The 10,632-nt window shown below is 39.4% G+C and overlaps 1 protein-coding gene across 3 annotated transcripts in view; it reads right to left on the bottom strand.

Annotated features, from left to right (window-relative positions):
• Positions 1 to 402: 402 nt before the first annotated feature.
• RAB3C (RAB3C, member RAS oncogene family) overlaps positions 403 to 10,632 on the bottom strand; it is a 297,703-nt gene continuing 287,473 nt past the window's right edge. For all 3 annotated transcript variants that reach the window (XM_004458827.4, XM_012525290.4, XM_004458826.4), the window contains exon 5: positions 403 to 8,582. In XM_004458827.4, the coding sequence (XP_004458884.2) occupies positions 8,395 to 8,582 (188 nt within the window). In that variant the 3' untranslated portion in view covers positions 403 to 8,394. The remainder of the gene's footprint in view (positions 8,583 to 10,632) is intronic.

The raw sequence follows: 10,632 nt of genomic DNA, 5'->3' as shown, positions 1-10,632 counted from the left end.
CAGGCCGAGCCATTAGTGTGCCAAAATGATCAGCTGATCCTAGACTTGTCATGGAGGGAGCCCATGTGCACATGGTCTTTAGGGAGCAGAGGAGACTTAAAACCTTAACAGCCATTCTTGGTTCTAGAGCCAAAGGCTTTGTAACTCTAAAATGCAGAGCCACCAAAGTACAAAAAACAACCTCCTTACAAGACTTGGAATTGACTTGTTGCCTAAATTGAAATTCACCTTTGGACAAACATAGCCCTGAATAAAACTATATTCTTTCTCCAGGGCAAGCTTCAGCATTCTGCCTAAGGTTGTAGAAGAGGAAAATGAAAAGAAATGGCAATAGGCATTCTAGGCCCCAGAATGAAACAAATTGAAGGAGATGAAAAAATTCATCAGACCAATGCTGAGAAATTCAGGAATATAGTCTCTTAGATATTTATTGTAATCTCCAAAAAAATAAAACAAGATAAGCCCAAAACAAAAACCACATCTATACAGAATTCACATACCATCTGAACACCTAATAGAGCACACACAGTCTTTACACAATTAATTTCAATAAAGAGAATTAAAATTTCACAATGTGAATAAATTTCATAGCTTTAAACCCAGACAAGAGCTCCTGTGGACACACACAGAGTCACAATATTTGCTAAGCAGCAGTTTTCAACTAAATGTCACAATCACTATATGAAAGCAATAAGCTGTTACTCAATATTTTCTCAAGAAGAGTTCCACAGTGCAGTCACTGAGAAGGAGCCAAAGTGCCCGGTTACAAAAGACGGTCTTCATCTATGCCCTTCCCATGCCCTTTATAGATAACATGTAGCTAAGGAAAAAATCTCTGGGCATATATCTGCCTGGGTGACATCAGATTAGACAATGTCTCATGGTTTGGTGTATCTGGAAAAATGGCTAAATCAACTACTCGAAAGTGGCTTTAAAGTAATTTCTGTTTTGTGACCAAATCTGGGGCCGCCCAGCATGGAAGACTATGACATTGTGGCAGCTTGTCTTCCTCAGAGGGACAAAATCAGGGGGAGCCAAAATGGGGTCATTTGGGAGGTTTCAGAGGACCAAGTTTTCTGTCTTGGGAAAAACAGTGACCTTTAGCTGCCAGACACCTCACTTTAATGCAGTTTAGATCCATTTACAGGGAACGTACTGTGACCTTTCCTATTCATTACTTGGCACAATTTCCTCACCATCTAATTCTTTTTAGGATCATGTCTAACCTCTTTAATGCAGTCGTCCTTGACTCTTCCAGTTCTCATGGATCCTCCTTTGTCTGTGCTCCCAGATCCCGGCATAACATAGCATTTCGATATCCTGGCATTTTGTCTAGTTCCTCAGTCAGTGAGCTTGTCAGGGGCAGACGCCACACCTCTTCCATGTTTGATTCTCATGGCACTGAGCACATGATAAGACTAATTACACATTTAACCACACCCTTAAGTGATCATTCTAATATTGGCTACCTGCTTCCACAGTTCTTTTTTTTAATTTGGCACAAAGTCCTCACTAATCTCCCAGTTTCACCCACCTTTTGACTTCTTCAGTGGGTTTTGAGAGCGGAGTACAAATTTCAGACTATTATATGAAAAGCCCTGCATCATTAATACGATTGGCACTTCCTCACATGTCAATGGCAGGCCCAATGCCAAAGCGAGGCTTGAAGGCTTCATGTGAGGTACAGATTGCTGTGGTCATCTGGAACCAACTGCTCTCTGTCATTTTTAGTAAATAACTCATTCTGTGTTCTTTATCCTAAGAGTATCACGGCTTACCCTGCTAAGTAAAATAAAAAGGCAAAGCACATTTTAAAATTAGTGCTTTGCCTTACGAAGTGAAATGGCAAATAAGAAGTTAAGGTGGTTGACCTACTTTAAACTTCATACGCATAAGCATTTACAGCTTTTGGCAATCCAGCAACCAGACCTCATTTCTTTTTTATGCAGTTCAGTGACGTTTCAGTCTTCCGATTGTGGGATTAACCAAGGGGGTTTCAGGACAAATATATGATTTCATGATAACATTCCAAAGCAATTTTAGGATTCTGATTTTTGCTTTTCCTATATCACCAGTGTGGACAGTTGAGAATCAAGAATGAATGTAAAATTAGCTACCACTTAAAAAGACATTAGGATTCCCAGGGATGACAGTGTAAAATTTACAAACAAAATACACTGTTGAGTAACAATAAAATACACACACAACTACCAGAGTGAGAATTCTGAGTAGACAGAACATGTGATGAGCCTTTCTGAGAAGAAAGTGACTTTTCCTGATATGCATATTTTTCTTAGGTATCTAAATTAATGCAGGAAATAAAATGTACACCATTTTAAGGGGCCTAAAGAGAATTCTGAATTGTAGAAGAGAATGCCTCCATAAAATTAAAGTAATGGCAATTCCAGCTGGAAAAGAAAATCCACAATTCTAAAAGATAAAACGACGTCTATTTGCAGATACTAAACTTTTGGCCTTATAGGAAAAAAAGTACTTTGAAGTAGGCACGGAGGATATTCACATGACAGCAGTACAGTATTTTACTGTATAAATTGCACCACTAGACAAATACAGCTACGAGAAATCATTTGAATAAGTCACACAGCCATCAAAGCATCTCACACATTCATTGTAATTCACTCTTTCACACTAGTTTATATACACTGAGTAGGTCATTAAATATTGCACTTATTGGCCCATGAACCCTCAATTCTGAGGTGTTGAAAAATAGAAAACAAATCTATTTTTATAACATATTTCATGCAACATTTAAGACATTTCAGTTCCACAAACACCATTAAATAGTTGTACATTTGGACAGTCCAACGGTATCACATCACATCTGACATTAACAATATATTAACAGGGATTACAGGACAGTTTTCATCCAGCACGCATCCTAGATATGATGAGACAATGCATGGGAAACCACCATATTGATACAGCAAACAATTCCCAGACTTGACTTTTACAAGAAGAAGCATGAGTCCCTGAAAGGCCAGGTGTCTGTGTGGCTCGTGTACCATCTGTGTCTTTATGAACAGCTTTCATGAACCAAAGCCATCTCTAGCCCCAAACAGCAGGAGCACAGGAAACATTTCCATTAAGAAATACAGCCGACTCTCAGTTGTCCACAATGAAGGAAAGTATGAAATGCACAGGTAACCCCCAAGGCTCATTTTAGCAAGGAACGACTCGTTGAAACCCTACCAATAATAATTTGTGATAGGCTGTAAATGGTGAACTTAAGTCTCATTTCCTATTTTTGGTACTGTCATTCTGTGAGGATGGTGCTTAAGAAATTGAAATGATAAAAGCAAAACAAAACTAAGGAATAGGAAGTAGAAAAGAACTGCAAATAGAAAGTTCAATGTGCTCATTCACTACATGGTATGATACTAGTACTTGCACTGTATGGTTTTGAAGAAATCCGTTTCTGTTTTCTGTACTGTTTATAGACTGTATTTTCTCTCCACTCTCTCTGTTTACTAGTAATTAAGTATATGCACAGGCACACAGGCTAATCAAATCAAATCAGAGCAGAGAACCTAATGAATGGACTTTTAAAAAATGTGAGTTTCAATGGGAGCAGAACAAATGCTCTCTTTTCCCTAGCACTGAGAAAACACTGTATATGGAATTTTCCCTTCCTTAAAAAAGGTATGTGTGTGTGTTAGGAGGGCAGCGCTATGTGTATAGCCCAAGAGTAAATATTTCAATCTACCAAAGGGAAATATTATTTGGCTGGAGTCTCAAGTATTTCTGTAAAGATTTTTTTAAGAAAAAACAAATAGCTACATTTCTTCATGAAGTACCAATAACAATAGGAAGATACATTTTAGATAAATTCTCCAGACCTCTTTTTGCTGCCTTAGATGTACTGTATTTCTAGGACCTGAAGCCCTTTAGGTGCAGCCTAAGGGTAGAGATGTTTTTCTCTGGTCATAAACTTTGTCTTTTATCTGGTTTGTCCCAATTCATTCTGAGATATAAAACAAATTGATGTTTTTTAACTAACTTTAGCAAAAAAAGAAATTCACCTAAAATAGAAAGAACTCTACAAAGCTGATCCTAATACTAAAAGACTGGGCACATCTGAAAGACATCATTTTACTAGCAAACTAATGCAGGTACGAATTGTATACACACACAGGCAGAGCTAAGCAGAGCTGGAGAAAGCACATCCTCCCGGGGTGATTAGAGAGGCCACTGGAAAGTGACTCCCCTGGCACCCTGACATCTCTCAGGGAGAGAGAGCAAGTGTCCATGCAAAGGACCAAAGGGTTCCAGCTACCAGTTGTGAAAAATGTTCTTCAGAGAAAAAAGGGCCCTTCAAAGAGAAAGACAGGCCAGCCCCCAAGTAGGCCACACCAAAAAATACCTGATTGAGCATTCCATAATACTTTAAAAATGATGAACAAACACAGAGTGACCTTTTGGTTAAGAACGGTTTTAGTCAGGACTTTAAAACACAATGTATATCACAGTTTTTCATATGCAGCTACTACCTCAGCTTGGCATAGCTTGATAGAGTTTGGGTATAATCTTAATACATCCCACAAATGCCACATGGCTGACTAAATATGATATAGTACATCCTCCCCATGTACTGAGAAACTTGTTGGATATAGCATATCACAATGAACCACTAATTGTGGGCTATCACATTTCAAAATCATACTGCTTCATGGAAGGTCAGTTAACAGAGGGATGTGATCTACTTTAAAAAAGAACACTGTATATCTACACCTGAAAATTTATTATTTTCGGCATGGATGTAGTTAAAATTGGCTTCTAACAACCAAAATGCTAAGCAAAAGGACTAAGATTAATTTTAATTTTCAATTAAGATTAAGAGTTAAGTTGGTAAAATATATATTTGTTTATGGAATGTATTGATGTCCTGTACAATTTGGGTTGTGATTCTGTAGAATTTAGATTTCACATTTATAATGCTATAGCTTTCTGCTACATTTGAAGGCATAATCTTATCGATCAGGTAGTAAAGGGAAAATGATATAAAATGAGCCTCCTGGTTCTCATAGTCTTTAGAAGTTCATCCAGGCAGTAGAAGCTGTTCAGTGGGGTAAGCAGCAAAGAAGTGACTCATTCTCCTTATGAGCCAGAAGATGTGATGTTAATTTTTAAACTGCAATTTTAGGACTTAAAACACTTCATACACCTTCTACATCCATTCACATTCCCCAAGCCTGAAATGCTGATCCACTCTGAGCCTGGCTATTTATTGAGATAATCTCCAGTCTAATTTTTCCATTGCATTAGGAAAGGAAAGGAAAGGAATGTATCAAGACCAAAACTCTTGGAAGGATCTGCTCGAAATAGTCAAGGTTTGTTCCTAACAAATAATGGGAGCGGTGTTGGTGATGAGGAGATGAGTGGCAGGAGAAGAGAGATTCACACTTGCAACACTAACTTAATTGCATTGAAGACAACATGAGACAGGTCTTTAGGATTTACAAACTAACACAAGAGTATATTGGTAAAGGTGCCTTGTTCTTTTAAATACAGATGTAGTTAGGCCATTGGTAAAAATGGCTGGTGGCTATTTCAACTGTTGGCAGATGGTGAGAATATAACAGGTTTAGTAAGAGTGTAGTGGCTAAAAGGTTGAGCAACATTGGGACTACATGCCCAACTTTAACTGTTTAATGCTAGTCTGGGTAGCATGATGTAGCAACAGGCTGAGTGTCACTGCCAAAGAATATGAGACACTCCATTGGAACTGGAGGCATTCTAATTGATTCTCAACCTCCATTGGAACTGGAAGTATTCTAATTGATTCTCAGTTCTGCAGCCCAAACCCTGCTGGGAATTCCATTCTGCATACTGAAAGTTTCCAGAGAGGATTGTCACAGGAATCAAGTCAAAGGACACCCAAGTCCCTGCTGTTCATGGGAAGTGAGAATTGTCCCCATTCCTAATCTTATCAGGAAATCCTAGCCATACAAGGGAAAATTTTCACCTCTAGGGCTTCCTATTGGCCTCATGCACCTCACTCAGACCCTCGACCCTTCCACTGACTATAATTTCCCAGTCTAGGAATGTACTGCATAAATCCCCCCTTTCCAGAAGTGGGCTAAAGAATCTCTTCAGACCATACCATGCCAGCGGGGGGTGGGAGTGGGGGCTGACATCTATTCTTCAGACCCCCTCCATTGGGAGAGCTTCCCAATAAACTTTCCGCCTACAATCAGTCTCCATGTCCCAGTGAGCACCCCCTTTCCTCCAACAGTGTTCAAGAGAGCAAAACTCAACTCTTTCTCTTTTCTACTCTCTCTCATTTTGCTTTCCATTGTATCCTACTACACACATCAAGGTCCTTCTGAAAAAGTCATCTGAAATGTCCTACCTTGGCTCTTTACATTTGTGTGTAGGTATGGGATGGGGGCTGCAAGGGAGTATGGAAAGGTTTTCCTGACTCTATTCATGAAAATGTGCTTAACAGCTATACCATGTAGCATGGCCATATTTTAACACAGGTTATCAAAATACTACGTCATGCAAACTGGGGTGACTATTGCAAACAAATCTTTTATGCCCTCCCCTTCCCTCCATTTTAACTTCTGTGATTTTGAAGCTGGTTGTCCCATTAAAAATCTAATAAAACATTAATGTTTGTCTTCATCAAATAAGGCTTGCCTTACAGAGCACCAAAGTGGATATTTATTACCAATTAGTGGAATTTTAAGCTAAGTAGGTGAGAAATAACATGAATAGATTTAAAACATCCCAAATTCTCTCTTCTATAATTTTCATCTTCTAACTTAATAATAATGTATAGAAGACCTAGTTCCCTGATTTATTGGCATTTATTCTCCAAAGATATCTTTAGATGTGTATGAATGTTTCCCTGTCAAGACCCTTGCCCAATAAACTTGCACCCAATACTTTCATGGGAAGCATGTCTTATTTTGAAAAGATAAAATAAATAGCATGACGTCCAAAGAAGGAGAAAAGCCACCTAATGGAACTCTTTTTCCAAATATGCCAAACAGCATCTGCCACCTTCTTAAACTCCTAGTTGTAAATACTGTTGGACAATGACACAGACACCATCTTTCCCTGCAGTGCTCAGCACAGCTGGTAAGGTTTGTTATTCATATACAGTCTTTAGGAAAGCGAGGCTAAAAAATCTGGGTGTTCAAATGATTTTTCTTCCTCTCTCAAATTGTTTATGGCATCCTGAGTGTTTCTGTAACCGTCAGCTCCAAAGAGTATTATTCTCAGAGTAACTCAAGCATGTTTACAGGCTTACATAATGGGAGTACTTTTTTAGAAATAGGAACACCTAGACTGAAAAAAGATTAGAGATGAAAATTGTCTTTTCCTCAACCTGGGACCCATTGAGGTATTGTTTAAATAACCTCTAATTAGGGAAGACAACTTAGCTGAGGTTTGAGAGGAAAACAATGCCTGGGGAAGCAGGGCAATATCCTATGGAAGAGGGAACCTAGCAAGTTTCAACATAACTTCTATTCCAAGAGTTGGTGATGGCTCCTGGAAAGTGACAGTGGTGGTGATGTGTGTTATGGGGGGCAAGTTATTAAGGAAATGGGGGAAACTCAGGCTTTGGAAATACTACAGCTATTCTTACCCTTCTTGGTTTACTTGGCAGATACCTGTCAGTCTGTTCAATGCCCTCAAATATTCAGGGGGTTAGAATCAATGGAAATAGCTGTCTTGGTTGAGGGTAATTGCTGTTTTGAACATGTATACTAAGATTATTGTTTATATATACTTCCGGTCAGAAAGTATATTAGCTCAGGTTGATAGTAATGCCTTAGGAAACTTGCCAGGGACTTAAATCTACAATATTTCAATTTCCTGATATTAGTGGTATCCTTGGTTATGAATATCAGTGAAACATACACATTTCCTGAAGAATAAACTAACCAGACCCATGACATTCTCCTTAATTATTCTCCATTTGATTTTCAGTTAAGAGTAAAGCAAATGAAGTTTCCTGAGATCTCCAGTCCCAAACACTTGCTTGGTCATCATTCCTGCAAGTGAATATAGCATATTTTGAATCCGTGGCACAGAAGTCAGTTGTAGAGAAATAGCCTGAGGTCACAGCAGTAGCTTAACTGAGAAGAAGTTTGGAATAAAAAGAGCCTAAAAGACAAATAAATAACTACTCACATGCAAATACCAGATGTCTATAGATGGATAGTCCTGACAAATTTAAGATCACGTGTTTGCCACATATTAACATAGGATATCTCCCAAGAATTGAATGCATATATGAGCCATTGCCGTCAAAGACTTCCCTCAAATAATTATTAGGCAGTATAAATGAAGGCTAAAAGACCATTTATAAATGCTGTTTGTTGGCATCCGACCCCCCAGGAGCGGCCTGTGTGTGCAGGGACATTAACAGCCACAGTTGGGCTGCGGTGGAGGAGGGGTTTCCTTGAGTCTTGTGTTGTGCTTTGCAGCTGTGATGGCGGGATCGGTCTCCAAACTCTCTGACATTTTGTCGCAGATGATATCCACGAGGCGCTCAAATGTCTGCTTGACATTCACGTTATCCTTGGCACTTGTTTCAAAAAATTCAAATCCTGGAATAAAGACACAGAAACACAGTTTGGTCATTTCACACGTCTGCTGAAATTAAATGGGCCTTTGATGGCTCTGGGGGTGATGATTGGGGATGGGGGTCTTGATTTGGATGTGAGATGAGTGGTGGGTGTGAGGTACTATCTGACCAAATGCTACTCCCTTGCTACCCACTAAGTACAAACAAAGAATTATAAAATGGAATTGGTGATGCCCAAATTTTATTCTTCCCTGTTCATTTATGCTACCAGCATGGCTGAAAAGATTTTTAAAAAATTATTCCTCTGCAAGAATTGATGATGGCAGCATGAAGATTCCTGAACACTGGGCCTCCCCTTGCCATTCCTTCTGCCACTTCCCACCCACGAAGTAGCCTCTCTACAGTTTATCTAGGCCTGGCATTTTCTTCATTCCCCATTCCCAGAGTCCACCAAAATTATTAATTTTTATTGCTTCCATCATCTTGAGGCCTAGAAGAAGTCTTGCACAGATTCTGCTGCAAAAGGGACCACCAAGCTTCAGCATAATCCAGTTCTAACTTTCCCCATGTTTGCCCCACTGCTGCCCCGTGAAGGGTTTGAGGGTAGGCTTCTAGTAAACAGCCAGCGTCTACCAGGTCACAAGGTGGCACTAAAGAGCCACAGGATTTACCTTAAGCGTGCTTCTCCCACCAGGAAATTTTTGAGTGATGGGAGCCTGAGAGCCCTCCAGGGCTTTGTGGACCACTGCACCTATCTGATTTTTCCATAGCTTCTGTTATCTACCAGCAGCAATGCTTTACAGACACTTGAGACAAAACATTTGGTAAATTTCAAATGAGCTGCCAGAATTGCAAGGTACAAAATGCAGTGACAGTCTACCTGGATTTAGCATGTGACTCAGTACACAGTCTTATCTCTCCATTGTTTGCATTCACATTCCACTGGCTGAGCTTGCCAGTCAGTTGCCATGACAACCTCCCCACTAGACCAGCCAGAGATCACTCTGGTCCATTCAGGGGACATTGATTTAGGATGTGTTGGGTTGAACACAGAAATGCTTCTCTAATCCATTCTGAATTTTACACTCTATAAATCCTTCTGGTTACATCTGGCCCTATCTCAGAGGAGCCACATGGATTCAGAATGATTAAATCATATGATTTCATCTCAGCTCCAGAGGCCAAAGGAGATAAAATGCACTAATATTTTGCATCCATGTCAAAACCCCTCTGATAATCCAGAAATACGTATTTTCTCAAATAGCATTAAAGGGAAGGCAAGAAAAAGCAATTCTCATGAGTTAAAATTTCTAATTTAGTTATGCTACTATCTATTTGGCTTGGTAGCTACATCTGAGCTTGAGTTTCACCAGGTACTGTGTATTCTGTTGTTAAAGTCCAAGTGAATAATTGCAGGATTTGGGTTGAAAGCAATTCAGTTGAGCCAGTTCTGTAAAGGAGGTGAATATTTCAAACTATCTATAGCTTGTATTTCTCTTTCATTTGTGTCCCTGCAGAGTGCTTACATAGCTCTCTTAGATTCTGTATTTCTTTATCAACAGGTATGGTCACCCCCTTTTTTAATGTTTGCACAGTCCATAGGTCTAGATAATTCAGTTTTGACCTATTTGATTTGGATTTTGGGAAGGGTATATATGCTCTAAGCAATTTTCTTGTTGCTGGGATTTCAAAACTATTTGCATTCTTGCGGGGTTTTTCCCAATGTTAATGAGAGGATGCTTTACATTTCTAGATATTAAGAACACATCGAAGAAGAAATCAAGATCCCTGGATGAGATCTTGGAGGAAAAATCCCATAACTTGGCTCAAGGTTTTCATTTAATTCTCTTGTCTCTTCTCCTAGCAGTTCTTTTTTTATTAGTGTGATATGGGAAGACATTGAACTGGGAGGGGATCACAAAGGATTTGGCGATGGTGAAAAGGCAGTAAGCAACATGAGCCTTTGTCCAATGTGACTCTCTTAATCTGGGCTTTGAGATACTCCATGATGCTGTGGACAACTTGATGTCAGTAAAGTGATTCTCGATACTGAGAGACAGAATGCTCTTGGC

The sequence above is a fragment of the Dasypus novemcinctus genome, chromosome 2, assembly GCF_030445035.2.
Source record: "Dasypus novemcinctus isolate mDasNov1 chromosome 2, mDasNov1.1.hap2, whole genome shotgun sequence".
In the NCBI taxonomy this organism is placed as follows: Eukaryota; Metazoa; Chordata; class Mammalia; order Cingulata; family Dasypodidae; genus Dasypus; species Dasypus novemcinctus.
Note: the sequence above shows the minus strand (reverse complement) of the source record. Positions and strands in the feature narration are given on the sequence as shown.